This window comes from Marmota marmota, unplaced genomic scaffold (genome assembly GCF_001458135.2).
Source record: "Marmota marmota marmota unplaced genomic scaffold, marMar, whole genome shotgun sequence".
NCBI classification, from domain to species: Eukaryota; Metazoa; Chordata; class Mammalia; order Rodentia; family Sciuridae; genus Marmota; species Marmota marmota.
In genome coordinates, this window is record NW_026000225.1 from 87,573 (window position 1) to 103,368 (window position 15,796).

At 34.7% G+C, this 15,796-nt stretch overlaps 1 protein-coding gene across 10 annotated transcripts in view; it reads left to right on the forward strand.

The window, feature by feature from the left end:
• Window positions 1–15,796, forward strand: part of Adam18 (ADAM metallopeptidase domain 18) — a 119,430-nt gene that overhangs the window by 55,451 nt on the left and 48,183 nt on the right. For all 10 annotated transcript variants that reach the window (XM_048792863.1, XM_048792860.1, XM_048792858.1 and 7 more), the window contains 3 exons: window positions 1,659–1,857; window positions 6,633–6,738; window positions 8,786–8,975. In XM_048792863.1, coding sequence (XP_048648820.1) covers window positions 1,659–1,857; window positions 6,633–6,738; window positions 8,786–8,975 — 495 coding nt within the window. The remainder of the gene's footprint in view (window positions 1–1,658; window positions 1,858–6,632; window positions 6,739–8,785; window positions 8,976–15,796) is intronic.

Sequence of the window (15,796 nt, forward strand, 5' to 3'; positions counted from 1 at the left end):
ATAGTAGATTGTATATGAGCATAGTGTGCCATTTCTTTTAACTGGACACTTTGAAGTAGGATTGCTGAACCATAAAGTAAATGCATATGAAACTGTGCTACTTTGAATTCCAACCAGTACCTTTTAAAATTTACAGTGTATATAATAAAATAACAGTGTATATAATGCTTTGCAAATTAAATATAAATTCTAAAACTATACAACTACTAGTTTTATTTTATCTTCTCTATTGGTTTGCTGTTTATACATCTTAAAAATAATTTCACTGGTTGCTCCAAAATTTACAAGATTTGATTAATCAGAGACTAATTTCATATAACCTACCACTTCCTGTGTAATAAATTGATCTTATAAAAGAAAAATTCATGCTTACTCCAAACACAAAATCTGTTGTCACTATTTTTGCTTTAGTTAGCCTTTTATATTTTAGAGCAAGTGAAAAAAGAAAAATGAAGATTTATAATTAATACAATTTATTCAATTTCCAGCTCTTATTTCCTTTGTCTGTTTAGGTTTATATTTCTTGTCCTAAAAACCTTTCCTTAATATTTTTTTGTAATGTGGGTCTGCTGAAAACAAATTCTCTAATTTGTTTGTATAGAAGATTCTTATTTCTGATTCAGTTTTCCTTTCCATGACTTTTAAGATGCCACTTCATTTATTTCTCACTTTTGCTTTATTAAATAAGCAATTGTATCAACATGGATTTTACTGTCTGGGTATATGTGGCGAGCAGAGAGAGAAGAGAAAGAAAGAAAGGAAACAGCATTTGGATGTGGTAGACTTTGCTATGAAATGCAAAGGATAACCAATTTTTTTTTCAGCAAGTCACAAACATTTAGTACTAAACACACTCTGAGCTATGCAGGGAGACCTTTATGCTCTCTGGTAATGATAAATATAATGATGGTGGTTTGATCAGTATTATATACACTGTTTTCAAGTATTATAAGCATTCTAAGCATTTTTCCATTAAGTCAATTTAATACCCATAAGAGCTCTATGAAATTATGATTATTATCCTAAATTTACAAATGTAAAATGAGATACCATATGTTGCATTCACACAAACAACCTAATACAAGTCAAAGCCAGGGACTAAAGCTAGATCTCTCTAAGAACAAAAAAGTAGTGGTAATGTTCCTTCAATTTTAAGAAACATTTGACCAGTTTGACCAGACTGTTTAATTTCCCTTTAAATGGTGGTTGCATCAAACTGCCTCACACTGAAGGAAACCACACAGGTGGGAAGTTGTAAGCCTGATGTCAGAGGGACCTTTGAGATAGTTACTCTTTCCTGGACTTCTCCATGCATGTTGTACCTTATTTTTCCTCGGGAGGGAGAACTCTTAGCCTCAGGAATTCTGTCATTCCCTCAATTATCAATAACCAGCCATGTTTTTTTTTTAATTTAGTTTTAGTTGCGGTTGGACATGATACCTTTATTTTATTTATTTTTATGTGGTGCTGAGGACCTGGAACATTTTTGTATGGATTTTATGTGGTGCTGAGGACCCAGGTCTTCGAAAGTGCTAGGCGAGCATTCTAGTGCTGAGCCACAACCCCAGCCCTGACCGGGCATGTTTTATTTGATAAATCTCTTCAGTAATTAATTAAGGAATTCACAGAACATAATTTTCTTTTTCATTTTCCTCCAGTTTTCAGTAGCAGGAGCTCCGTGTAGAAAGAGTACTGACCAGGAGTGTGATTTTACAGAATACTGCAATGGAACTTCCAGCCATTGTGTTCCTGACACTTATGCACTGAATGGATACTTGTGCAAGTTTGGAACTGCATATTGTTATAATGGACAATGCCGAACTACTGATAACCAGTGTGCCAATATATTTGGAAAAGGTACTGTTCTTTCATATTTCTTTTACCTTAAATTTGGATCCTTCTGTAGGTTTCAAAATGTACCACACAACTCTAGAAGTGGATAACTAACTCAGTGAGGATGAAATTCAAACTAAGAAAGTAAAGTAGTATAGTACTTCTTGAGATTTTCCCAAGATAGCGTTGTGTCTTCCTTTTCTCACAGCTTGATATTTTGGTTTTGATAGTTGGCTACCTGGCGAAAACTCTTATTATATTTAAAGCTCATAATTTATATAAAGATTCGAATGGCAAATCAGTAGATTCTGAAATTTTAATTACTTTCCTTTTATTCCCCACATTCATGATCTAATTTAAATGGCACGAAACTTACAAAGATCAGAGTGAATTTCATTCCTCACTGAAGAGCAACTGCTAGGATAATAGTAGTTGCAGACCATTTGATCAAAACTCCATGTTCATAGTTTGCTTTTCAGATATCTTTTAAGTGTAATTCATAAAAGATTCATGCATATATGCTTACTTTTTGGTGAGTAATTATTCAAAGTACTCAGTATGATTTTGTGTTTTTAGAGGGATTAAGATAATTTGAATACATCAAAATTACCCAATGAAATATATTCAAATATAATTATTTACTAGTTGACTAAAGGTTAAATAACACCTAGTTTTAATTATTTGTCAAGACAAGGAGTATAGTTTGTACTAAATGGTATGTGTGTGGTCTGTGTTGGCTAATTATTTGAAATTGTCTTAAATAACTCAGGTTAGGTGACTTAACCAAATTCAACCAGATCTGAGTTTTAATTTTTAAATCACCTGTCCATGCTGTTTTTTTCTATGCTGTTTTTTAATGCTACATTTTTGTATGGGTTTGCATATGTTTTTTTTTTCATTTTTGTTTATTTTTTAATATTATTTTTTATTATCAGAATAACTTTACATCATGATATAACACAGCTCTTAAAATAAAATCAGATAATATTTCTTGTAAGGAAAATCTAGGATATACTCTCTTTTGTTAAAACTAAAAATTAAAACCTTGTACTCATTGGATAACCTGATATTTTATGTCTGTTTGAGTTCTAATTGAAACATTTAGGAGAGTTTACAAACCATGTGTTTCTTCCTCTAATAATACAAGCTCTAGTATCTTCACAAAATGGACATACAAGGTTCAAAAAAAATCTCACTTTTTGATATAATTTGTTCATTCATTTATTCATTCATTCACTTGGGCTCTTATCTAATGCAGGCATTTTTTTTTCTTATGTTACCAAAAACCATAGAGCCAAAGACTGTTCTGAGACTGCTTATGTGAGATGTGCAGAGTAGCAAATAGTTAGCATTAACTTAAAATTGCTTAGTGAAAGAGAATATGCTAGCTGGCCCAATGGAAATGCATGATTGAAAAAATATCTGCAAGGACAGTGGAATTTGATAGTAATTAGTAAGCACTAATAGGTCTAGGAAAAGATAAGAAAAACATGTGTATTTCAAAGCAAAGTGTGATTTCAGAAGGTCTACCTGCAAACATATAATGACTCTTTCATCACTTAAAAAATGAGGTTCTAAAGAACTAAAGAGTTGATTATCAATTTGAAGCAACTCTAAAAAAGGTTAAGTTCTTTATTAGGTCTGTTTTCTCTTTGTTAGTGTTAAAGTTTTTGTTAGGTCTGTTTTCTCAGTGTTAAATTTCTGTCTGGAGAAAAAGATGGACTTGTATTTGGGATGGGGATGGTTGAAAACATGGCTCCCCAAATCCTGAGTTTCTAGGCTTCTATGAAACATCTGACCCTATGGAATGGTCCATCTCTGTTCCCTCCTTCTCTGTCTCTCAATTTAGCATGGCATAAGTATGATCCCCTTGGATAAAGAAACATTTATTGTTTAGGAAGCACTCTTGCAAAATCTAGGGTTTACCGTCCTGGCAAAGATGCTAGACAATAGTAAAAACTTTTTAATAGTATGGCTTCCAGACCATGAATCCTTATTCTAAACTGAAATTTAAGTTCCAGAATTTCCATAACAGATTATGGAGAAAAAATGAAAATTCTCAGTAAAGTGTATTGTCTATACTGGGTGTATAAGGCCAAATATTTGGTCCAACAGGAAACCCCAAAACCATAGAAAGTGCTATGAGAGGGATACCAAACTCAGCAGTGCTTAACTTTCAGGAACCAAAAGGATGAACTCAATATAATTAGTGATAGGGTTGGAGTAGCAGACATGAGTAACTACTGAGAGTAAGGAAGTGATAGAATATGACTTCTCTTGTTCTGTCAGCAGACCAAAAGAATATAACTAAATTTGTACCATCAAAAAAAATTTGATGAACTTTGTAACCTCAATAAATGTCATAATGACATGTCCAAATTCTGAATCTAAACCAGTTTTTAGAACCAAAACATAGTGACAGAAGCTAAGACCCCAGAAGAAAATCCCCACTGTACCTTGGTAAACACGCATTCACAGTTCTCCTACCATGTTCCTACAACTATTTAACTAGGTATCTATACACTGAGGAAAAGAAAATGCCCAAGCATTTTTAAAACTGACATAAACCGTCTGAATTGTCATGGATACCCATAAGGTAGATTTGGACATCCCCAAAACCGTTTCATTGATTAATGATTTTATATAATAAGGCTCAACAAAGTTTAGCAAGCATGCTAGAAGGTCTGTGTTAAATACATGTGCTACAGTGAACAGGAGGTAGATACCAAAACTTTTCAGGGTTTGTCAACAACAGGAAACTTTTTAGGAACCCTGTGGTTAGACATGATCTGTTATTCCCACAAAGTAAAAGACAAACTACCATATCTTGTACCTCATATTATAAGGAAAAAATTGCAATCCATGGTAACTTCTCTCGAGTCTGGAAGCAGTATCATTCACATGAGCAACAAACTGCTCAGTTCCACTCATTGGATGGCATACAATTTGCTAATTTTGAGTAAAATCAACAGGCTGGTCCTGGACAGCAGCATGTCCATGCTGTGCTGCAAGCAGACCTGATTTTTGGAGATAAATCACAGCAGACCCAATAATATTAGAAGTGTTAGGTTATGAGGAAAAAAAGTCACATATAGCCTGTAACAAGCCTCTTTAGAAATATGGTAGTTCATGTTCTAGTGTTCTTAGAGCAAGGCTGCTATCTGAACAGAAATATATCACTTCTCTGCGTGATGCTAGTTCTTACAATGATGGAAAATCTGACTTGAGGACACCAACTGATGACCATATGCATTATAAGCTCACTTATGTCAGAAACACCAAGTTATGTGGTTAGATAGAGGAGTCATTCCTCTGGGTTCCAGTCTGCTTAAAAAAAAGAAAATCACAGAAGAAACATCCATGATCAGGAAACATCCAAGATCAGGAAATTTAGAGCAGTGTGTCTTTCTCCCCTCCTACAGCTTTTCTTTTCTCTCATCTCACAACTATGAATCCCTGGGGTGTCATCATGACCAGCTGACACAGGAAGAACAAGCCCAGACTTGTTTCTTAGATGGGTTGGCTAGATAACTGGTTGTAAGGCAAGGAAAAAAAAAAACAGTAACTGCTTTGCAACCTCACTTGGGAGTGGTCTTGAAATATTCTGACCACCTGGTCATGCTCCTTCTATAGAAAGATGTATGGCTGGTCATTGGACTACAGATGTTTTTATAGGTAGCGACAAAGGGCTCAGTTTCTTGGTGGGGAAACTGAATGTGAAAAGATTGGAAGATTAGAAATAAAAGTTCTAGGGTAGAAATACATGGGTAGACAACTTAAAGTGGGGGTGCAATGTGAAGATCAGCATTTGAATTCATTAGGTGAACACCCATTGGAAAGACACAAAGCACATAGAGATGTAATGACTCAGCCACAGATGAGACAGAATATCAACAAAAGATGAGCCACATCATCGCCTGCAGCACAGATGCATTCCTGGATTTTTCTCTATTACTTTTCCTTTTTGGTTTTGAAAGGCTGATATTTTTCTGCAGGAGGCTTGTCTCTTTCTTGAGTACTTGCCTCACCTGGTCAAAGGCAGCCAAGAGTAACCAAGACACACGCTCTGTTTTCTTGCCTCTGGACCTAAGGCAACACATCTATCAGTGCCACTGTCTTTAAATGATTGAGAAGAGTTTCTCCAAATGTGGCAACAGCACAGAGCATGAGCTACTCACTTTTGAGCTTCTTATAGTAGTTTTCTAATCACCCATCACTAGGCTTCACTGCCAGGGCCACATTTGTTAGCCATATTTGATAGTGGTTTGAATTCATTAGGTAAATACCACTTCTAGGTTTCTGTTCCTGTGTTTAACAAAATGGAATAACTCTCAAATCTCCAAAATTTAATATTCCATGTTATTTTCACTATGATACCCAACTTGAAAGATGAGTTTTAAAATACCACTGATCCCCCATAAGAGAGGGGAAAAAAACCCATAATATGACAAAGTATATGCCAATTCCAAAGATTTCTGTCCCCAAATGACATGCTTTAAAATTCTCAACAGATTAAGAAGAGCAAGTTACAAGGTTACAACTAATAACTTTTGGACTAGGATGTAGTTGCTCCCATAGGGAGAAACAGTAGTTGTTTTTTAAAATGATTCAACTTGCCTCAGTAGACATAATCCTTTTCTGTTTTGTATTATTTCTTTCAACTTTTATTGACAAGGTGCATATGAAAACCAAAATTGATCAAATACATGATTATTTTGAAATAAGAGTTTCATTAGTTCATTACTGGCAAATATTTAACTGGATTAAGGATGATAATGCAGTTGACATGTTTGCTATAGGTGCTCAAGGAGGTCCCTACACCTGCTTTAAAGAAGTTAATTCTCCTATTGAGAGATTTGGAAACTGTGGTTTTAAAAATTCTCAACCATTACCTTGTGAACAGAAGTACGTATATAGAAGGGGGATTATTTATTTAAGTCATAAAAATTACATATTTCTTGTCAAGAGACACCAAATAATAATAACAAACAATAAATGAATAACAGGACAATGTTTTCAAATTGCAGTATATATATATTTTTTCTTCTATGCCTTAAGAGTTTTCCTTTTCCTTACTTTTTTTGTTGACACCATCCTAAGAATGAGACTGAATGAAAAGAAGGCTTATGCTTATTACCAGAGGAAGGAAAGATGCACAAATTTTCAAAATTTAAGTCTCCTGCTCTGTAATTGAAATTGAGTTTAGATTAGGTGTATCAATGACAATAATCCTAAAGCAATTTTTTAAAGACAGGGTTGTTGAAAGGAAGAAAACAGTTTTAATTATTTCCAAAAAAAAGCATAGAATTACTTTTTAATATGTCAACATGGCAATTGGAGCTGCTAAAAGCCACATGAGAAAGTGATTAATGAAATCCAATAAAGAAAGTTCTTACCCTTCAACAAACAAATGCTTCCTTAATTTCATTGGGTATTGATAATAAAGCGAACACACACACACACACACACACACACACACTAATAACCAAACCAGAGTCAAAAAAATAAAGAATAAGGAAGATTATAGAAAACCCCTCAGATAGATCAAGTAATTCAGGAAGAGCAGAGCTTTCTTTTATTTTTCAATGAATTGCCTGGCGAAAAAAAACTGTAAAATTCTTAGGTAATCATCACAGTTCAGTTCAAACAACCTTGGCTCCTTTCGAAGGTGTCTATTTGAGTGAGTCTAAGACGATATTCTCCTCTAGGCTCCTCCATCCATTAATCATCTATACATCATGTATGGCACAAAGAAGATATAAAATTTCCCCCACTACCCAACACAAGAGGACTAGTGGATGGAAATGAGATGTGGAATCATAAAGATGAGTGGGAACAACATGAGTAAACCCTGTATAATAACTAAAAGACAAGGTATAATCAGCTACACCTTGTTAGATACTGATATTGAGCTCCAGTGACTAAGCACAGTAAGATATACCATAGTGGATCCCAATAAAAAGAGAAGGTGTGATAAATAATCTCTCTCCAAGATGGCCAGAAATTTGTTGCCTTTGGTCTAACAGTACTGTGTTAGTTAGCTTTTCATCATCATGACCAAAATACCCAACAAGAACAACTTAGAGGAGGAAAGGTTTATCTGGGCTCACTGTTTAAGTGGTTCGGTTAGCCAACTCCATTGCTCTGGGTCACAGATGAGACAGAATATCATGGCAGAAGGGTGTGACAGAGGAAATCTGCTCAACTCATGGCAGTCAGAAGCATAAAGAGAGTGAGAGAGGAGCCAAGGATAAGATATAGCCCAACATTATGCCCCACCCACAACCTACTTACTTCAGCTATGCCCCAGCTGCCTACAGTACTACTCCATAGTTCTTTCAGATTGTTAATCCACCAAATGGATTAATTCACAGATGAGGTTATAGCTCTCATAATCTAATCTTTTTAACATCTGTATATGCCTGCACATATATATCAGGGGGCTCAGGATGTACAGAAACTTATTTTCTAGAGAGCATGACAGGGACCATAGGCATATCAGAAGATACAGAAAGAGTAAATACAATTAGCTACTCTCAGCAATTTTAGGTAAAAAGTCACCAGATTGGCCAGCCTATATCAAAAGGGATACAAGTGATGAATTCTCCTAAAGAATATGGTAAATTATGATGAATGCTCCTAAGATAACTGGAAAATAGAGAAAAATAATACTTTTTGAGCTGTATAATCAAAAAAGAAAATCATGTATTCATATCTAATTTCAGTATGTACATTTCAATTCTGCTACAATGCTGGTTAATCTGGTTGCATTTACTTGTTTCTAAAATGTGTTTTACCTTTATAAAAATATAAAACATGTTTCCATTTTGGTTTTTTTATGGTTTTGTGCCATTGACTAAACAATATTTATGTTTTTATTCATGCAATATTCAATTGGAAGTTGGTATCATTAAAAACTAAAATAATAAGGAAATTCTGTTTTTCATTCCAGGGATATTCTCTGTGGAAAATTAACTTGTGTTTGGCCACATAAAAATACTTATAAAACTGCTGCTCAATATACAGTTTATTCATATATTCATGATCATGTATGTCTATCCATAATTCCTGGGTCGTCTTTGAGTTCAGATGGAAGAGATAATGCTTATGTGGCTGATGGCACTGTGTGTGGACCACAAATGGTAACAAAATGTGATAATTTATCCATAATTTTATGAAATCTTCTTAATTATCACCTATCACATTTCATGATGCTAGCATAATTATACTGAATGGATTTCAACCTGGTGCTTACATTAATTTCCCATATAATATAAAGAAGGACAAAGTCTCAGTTATCTAATAATGTTGCTCTTTGTATGAACCTGTTATCAGCTTTTAAGTGAAAAAAGAACATATGTGTTTTAAACATGAGATTATAGTAACTGCCAGATGATGTTTTTTGAGCCTTCAAATACTAGCTTTAAAATTCTAGTTCTGAATTTTTGCTTTATACAGAACCATAATCAATCTTTCATATTTCTTAGGTCATCTACTTATATATCTGATCAAAGCACTAAGTGTCAGTATTTCAACCTCACCATTTTCCTTGTCCTACCGTGTTAGCTAGTGTTTGTAGAACAATAACAATGATAAATGCAATGATAGTTAAAAAAATGTCAGAAGTCTGGAAGAACCCAACAAGAAAACCGTTTCTCTGTTTCTGTAGCAGGAATAATAGTAATAGTACATATACATGCTCATGTACATATGCATGTGAGTGTATATTTATGTGAGAATTATATGCTTGTAGTCATACCATAAAGGACAGAAGTTGTACAAAGACTTAGTCAGTCTGTAGATATGAAGGACATATTCCTGAAAAAATAATATGACATTTGAGATATAAAGCAACAATTATAAATCAGTATGTTACATGTAAATGGCATTTAGCACTTACTTGCTGGATAAAAATAAAGCAAAACCTGCAAATGGTGGATCAAACAGAAACCAACTCTTAAATGTAATATCAGCAATCCTGGTCCCTTAAGAAGTTTGCTTGTCCTGGTGTCCTGTAAGATGGCTCCCAATAATCCCACTTCCTGGTATCCACTGCTTTGTGTAATCCACTCCCTTTGTGTGTGGGTTACATCTAAAGCCTTGCTTCTAACAAACGGAATAAATAAGGCAAAAGTTATGGGATGTCATTGGATTAGGTCAGAAAAGACAGTGGTTTCTGTTTTGCATGGATGCTCACTGCCGCCTTCTCACCTTGTGCAGCATGGTGTCCTCAGGGAAAAGCCCACAAGGAAAGCAACTGGGGTCCAGAAAGAATCTGAGGGCCTCAGTCAAGCAATCCATGGGGAGCTTAATTCTGCCAATAACCACATACACAAGCTGTGAAGAAGATCTTTCAGATCAAGACTTCATAGGAGACAGCAACCCCAGATGCTACCTTGAGCATAGCTTTATGGGGGACTGGGAGACTGGGAAACCAGTCTCTGAGAACAATAAGATGTTCTCAGATTTCTGCCCTACAGAAACTATGATATGATAAATATGTGTTGTTTAATGTCATTAATTGTAGGGAAAATTTGTTATGCAGCAATAGATAATGTAGATTTTGGTACCTGAAGTATGGTGCTGCTATAACAAATACCTAAAAATGGGGATGTGAACATAGAACCAGGAAGTGGTAAGGGTTTGGAGGCATTTGGAAAATCTTAATGAAGGAAGCTGCCTGAAACAAATCATGAGTATCCCTCTTGCCTTTGAGAGCCATGTTAGTGAGAGGTCAAGAAATAGTGAGATATATGTCATTGAAAACTGAAGGAATTTTGATTGGAATTGCATTAAATTTACAAAGTGCTTTTGGAAGTATGGTCATTTTGATAATATTAAGAATAGTTCTTTGATTTAAAGGTAGAGAGCTAAGCACTTTGTACCTAATGGGAAGAAAGAAATTGAGAGAATAATTATTAAATAAAAAGTATTATGGCTTTATGATTTTGAAAATAATCAACCTCTCCAGACATAAAACTGCTTAATTAAGAAATTATTCCAAAGACTATTAGGAAAATGTGGCCCAGAGGCAAAGCAAAGAGAAAAAGAATTTTGCAAACATTAGTCATGAGTTCAAATAGAGCAAAGAATCAGGGCACATTTAATTATCTAAAATTCCATTTAAAACAAGCACATGTCTCACAGATCCACTTTAAGAAAAACGTATAAAAAAATATGTTCTGTAAAATCATCAGGGCTTTGATCTGCAGCCATCTCAGCAAAAGCTCAAGGTAGCAAGGGGCTTATTTTCAAGATATTTGTGAATGTGGGTATTGTCAAATGTAATTAACCACAGTAATCTTCATAGGAAGTCCACTATTTTCGAAAAATATTAGTAGGCACATTGCCAGCAATGATGAACAGCACAAACAGAATAAAAATGAAAAGTGGCTATTGGACCCCCCACTTCTCATGAATTAGTAAGAAGTAGGTGGATTAGTCTCTGTGTCATCTATTCTGTACCATTGGTCTACCAGTCTGTTTTGGTGACAATACCATGCTAGTTTTGTTACTATTGCTCTGTAGTATAGTTTAAGTTCTGGTATAGTGATGCCTCCTGCTTTACTCTTCCTGCTAAGGATTGCTTTAGCTGTTCTGGGTCTCTTATTTTTCCAGATAAATTTCATGATTGCTTTTTCTATATCTATGAGGAATGTCATTGGAATTTTGATTGGATTTGCATTAAATCTACATAGTGCTTTTTGGAAGTATGGTCATTTTGATAATATTAATTCTGCCTATCCAAGAGCAAGGTAGATCTTCCCATCTTCTTTGATTACTTTCTTTAGGGTTCTGTAATTTTCATTATATAGCTCTTTCCCTTTTTTCATTAAGTTGATTCCCAAGTTTTTTTTTGAGGCTATTGTAAATGGGGTATTTTTCCTCATTTTATTTTCTGAGGACTTGTCACTGATATACCGAAATGCAATTGATTTATGGGTGTTGATTTTTATATCTTGCTACTTTGCTGAATTCATTTACTAGTTTTAGAAGTTTTCTGGTGGAACTTTTAGGGTCTTCTAGATATAGAATCATATCATCAGCAAATAGTACAAATTTGAGTTCTTCTTTTCCTATGTGTATCTCTTTCTTTTGTCTCTTTAATTTCTCTGGCCAGTGTTTCAAGAACTATGTTAAATAAAAGTGGTGAAAGAAGGCATCCTTGTCTTGTTCCAGTTTTTAGAGGGAATGCCTTCAATTTTTCTCCATTTAGAATGATGTTTGCCTGGGGCTTAAGACACAGAGAATAACCCACAAAATTACAATTTTCTTATATTAGACAAAAGCGCCAAAAACATGCATTGGAGAAAAGATAGCCTCTTCAACAACTCGTGCTGGGAAAACTGGAAATCCATATGCAACAAAATGACATTAAACCCCTATCTCTCACTATGCATAAAACTCAAGTCAAAATGGATCGGGGACCTAGGAATAAAACCAGAGACTTTGCATCTAATAGAAGAAAAAGTAGGCCCTAATCTCCATCATGTAGGATTAGGCCCCAACTTCCTTAATAAGACTCCTTTGGCGCAAGAATTAAAATAAAGAATCAATAAATGGCATGGACTCTCAGCAAAAGAAACAATCTGTGAGGTGAATAGATAACCTACTTCTTGAGTTCTAATTTTTACCCCTCACACATAAGATAGAGCACTAATCTCTAGGGTATATAAAGAACTCAAAATGCTGAGCACCAAAAAAAAAAAAAACTCAATCAATAAATGGGCAAATGACCTGAATAGACACTTCTCAGAAGATGATATACAATCATTCAACAAATATATGAAAAAATATTCATCATTGCTAGCAATTAGAGAAATGCAAATCAAAACTACACTAAAAATTTCATCTCACTCCAGTCAGAATGGCAACTATTATGAATACAAACAACAATAAGTATTGGCAAGGACGTGGGGAAAAAGATATACTCACACAGTGCTTATGGGACTGCAAATTGATGCAGCCAATATGGAAAGCAGTATAGAGATTTCTTGGAAAATTGGGAATGGAACCACCATTTGACCCAGCTATCCCTCTCCCCTGTCTATACCCAAAGGAATTAAAAACAGCATACTACAGGGACATGGCCACATCAATGTTTATAGCATCACAATTTATAATAGCTAAACTATGGAACCAACATAGAAGCCCTTAAATAGATGAATGGATATAAACAATGTGGCATATATACACAATGGAATATTACCCAGCAATAAAAGAAAATAAAATCATGGCATTTACAGGTAAATAAGTGGAATTAGAGAAAATAATGCTAAGTGAAGTTAGCCAATCCCCCCCCAAAAAATGCCAAATGTTTTCTCTGATATAAGGAGGTTGATTTATCGTGGGGTAGGGAGGGGAAGCATGGAAGGAATAGATGAACTCTAGATATGGCAGAGGGGTGGTAGAGGAATGGAGGGGATATGGGGTTAGAAATGATGGTGGAATGTGATTGACATCATTACCTTAAGTACATGTGTGAAGGCATGAATTGGTGTGAATATACTTTGTATACAACCAGAGATATGAACAATTGTGCTCTATATGTATAATAAGAATTTTAATGCATTCTGCTGTCATATATATACATAAAAAATGTTAATAAAAAAGAAGTAGGTGGAAAATGTGCAGCTGCGAACATGCAATCTTTTATGAAAAATAATGAAATAGTGTGAATGTCAGGGAAGAACTTAGAAAGTGTTCAGATGGGACTTGGACCCTAGGAAACAGATTCAGAATTCTGACAGGTGGAGAAAGATGTAAATTTCAGTTGGGATAGTAGATATCTTTATTCCAAGGCAGCAGAACTCCCCCAGGCCCTAGGTTCAACCTCTAGCCAGCCAGTCCTAGTCATTTCCGTAAGTCTTTTTTATATGCAGACCAGACAAAGAAGGCACATTGCCAACAGGTTACATAAGTGAGTACATGCTCACAAGCAAATGTTTATTACCCTGAGTACATACACTGAATCAAGGGGTTTATGACTTTACTAAAAATCACAGCCTGCCCTTCATAGGGCATATTCAAAATCCAAGAAAGATTATTATTCACAGACCCTGAATCCTAATCAAGGAACTCCCAACATGGGACATGTGATTTCAGAACTGCTATGTATCAGTTTTTCCTTTTTATCTTCTGTCCCCTGCCATTTTTGAGTAGAAATGTCAATAGAAGTTATTCTGTTCTTGTGTTACATTTGTATATTAGGGACAGATTTAATTCTTTAATTTTACATAGCCCCAGATGGAGAAGGCATACTCAAAAGAGTTATGCCACAGTGTCTCACAGCTGGAGTTAATTTACATAAAAATACTTTGAGCTGAACTCATACTGTAATGCAATGATAGCTTTGGAGACCTTGGGAATGAATGTGGCATGCATTTTTAAAGGACATGTTACATTAGAGGATGGATGGTGGTCCTCTGTTTTAAAAATGCCCCTCAAAGATCTTACCTTCTCTTATCCATTTCTTTGAATAATGCACATCCCTGTTATATCATATGGCAGGATGGACCTAGAGACTTGCTTCTAAGAAGATCATTGCAAAATAACAGAATGTCACTTCAATATAGATTATAAAAGACAGTATCTTCCTTTATAAAAGACAGGAAGATACTGTCTTTTATAATCTATATTGAAGTGACATTCATTAGAAAGGAATTCATGGGAAGGAACTGAATATGTCCTCAACCTAACAACCCTTGAGAAATTGAGGATGTTAATCCAAAAGCCTGCCAACATCACATGGAAGGTTTGTAAGTTGACTCATCTGAGTAAAACCTTCTGATGAAACTGGCTGGCACTTTAATTGCAGTCTCAAATGAAATCCTGAAGCAAATATCCTGAAGTTATGCCATGCACAGGAACTCTGTCTCACAGAAACCAAGATAATAAATTTATATTATTCAATTTCTTAAATATCCAGAAGTGCCATCTCTGGCTCACATGGTATGTACATGTTTGATTGTATCAGAAATAGCTATAAACTTTGACCCAGAAACTGTACGCTTTCTCATTTTTTTCCATGATGGGTGAGTGATGAGGTTTCACACATCCTCACCAGCATTTGGTGTTACCACTAATTTTATTGTAACCATCCTGATGTGAGTATATTGATTGATATTTGTGATTTTAATTACCTGTAATCCTAGCAGTTCATCAGGCTGAGACAGGTGGATCACAGGTTCAAAGTGAGTCTCAGTAAAAGCGAAGTGCTAAGCAACTCAGTGAGACCCTGTTTCTAAATAAAATACAAAATAGGGCTGAGGATGTTCAGTTTGTTTGTTCTTTAATTATCCCACATGCAAGATTGCAAATATTTTCTCTTATTCTGCAGTTTTTATTTTTTATTTGTTTTGGTAGAATGTTTTTCTTGAATCACTTTCACATATAAAAATTTATACATAATTATATATCTAATTTGATGAGTTTAGAGATAACTATGCATCAATGAAACTATCACCACAATTTGTGCTATAAATCTGCCTATAACTTTCAAAAGTTTATAACTTCCAACATATAAGTTACTTAATTATTTATTATTTCTCATTGAAGCATTTAAAATGTTATTTTCCCTCTTATATATTATTTAAACATACATTCCATATCAATTATACTGAACTATTGATGTACAGGAGATCTCTAGGAATTATTTAACTTATATAACCAAAACAATGTACCATTTAACTGATGTATCCTTATTTTCCCCATCCCCCAAATGCCTAGCAACTACCTCTGTGCTTCTGTGTGTTTGACTATTTAATATTTATTATGTAAGTGATATCATGTAGTAATTGCCAATTTTTTCTGGCTTCTCATTTAACATATGTCCTCCAAATTCATTTGTGTTGTAGGAAGTAGCAGGAATCCCTTTTTTTAAGGCTGAAAAATATGCCACTGAATGTATGTATCACATTTTCTTCATCTATTCATCCATCAGTAGACATCAGTAGAGTATTGA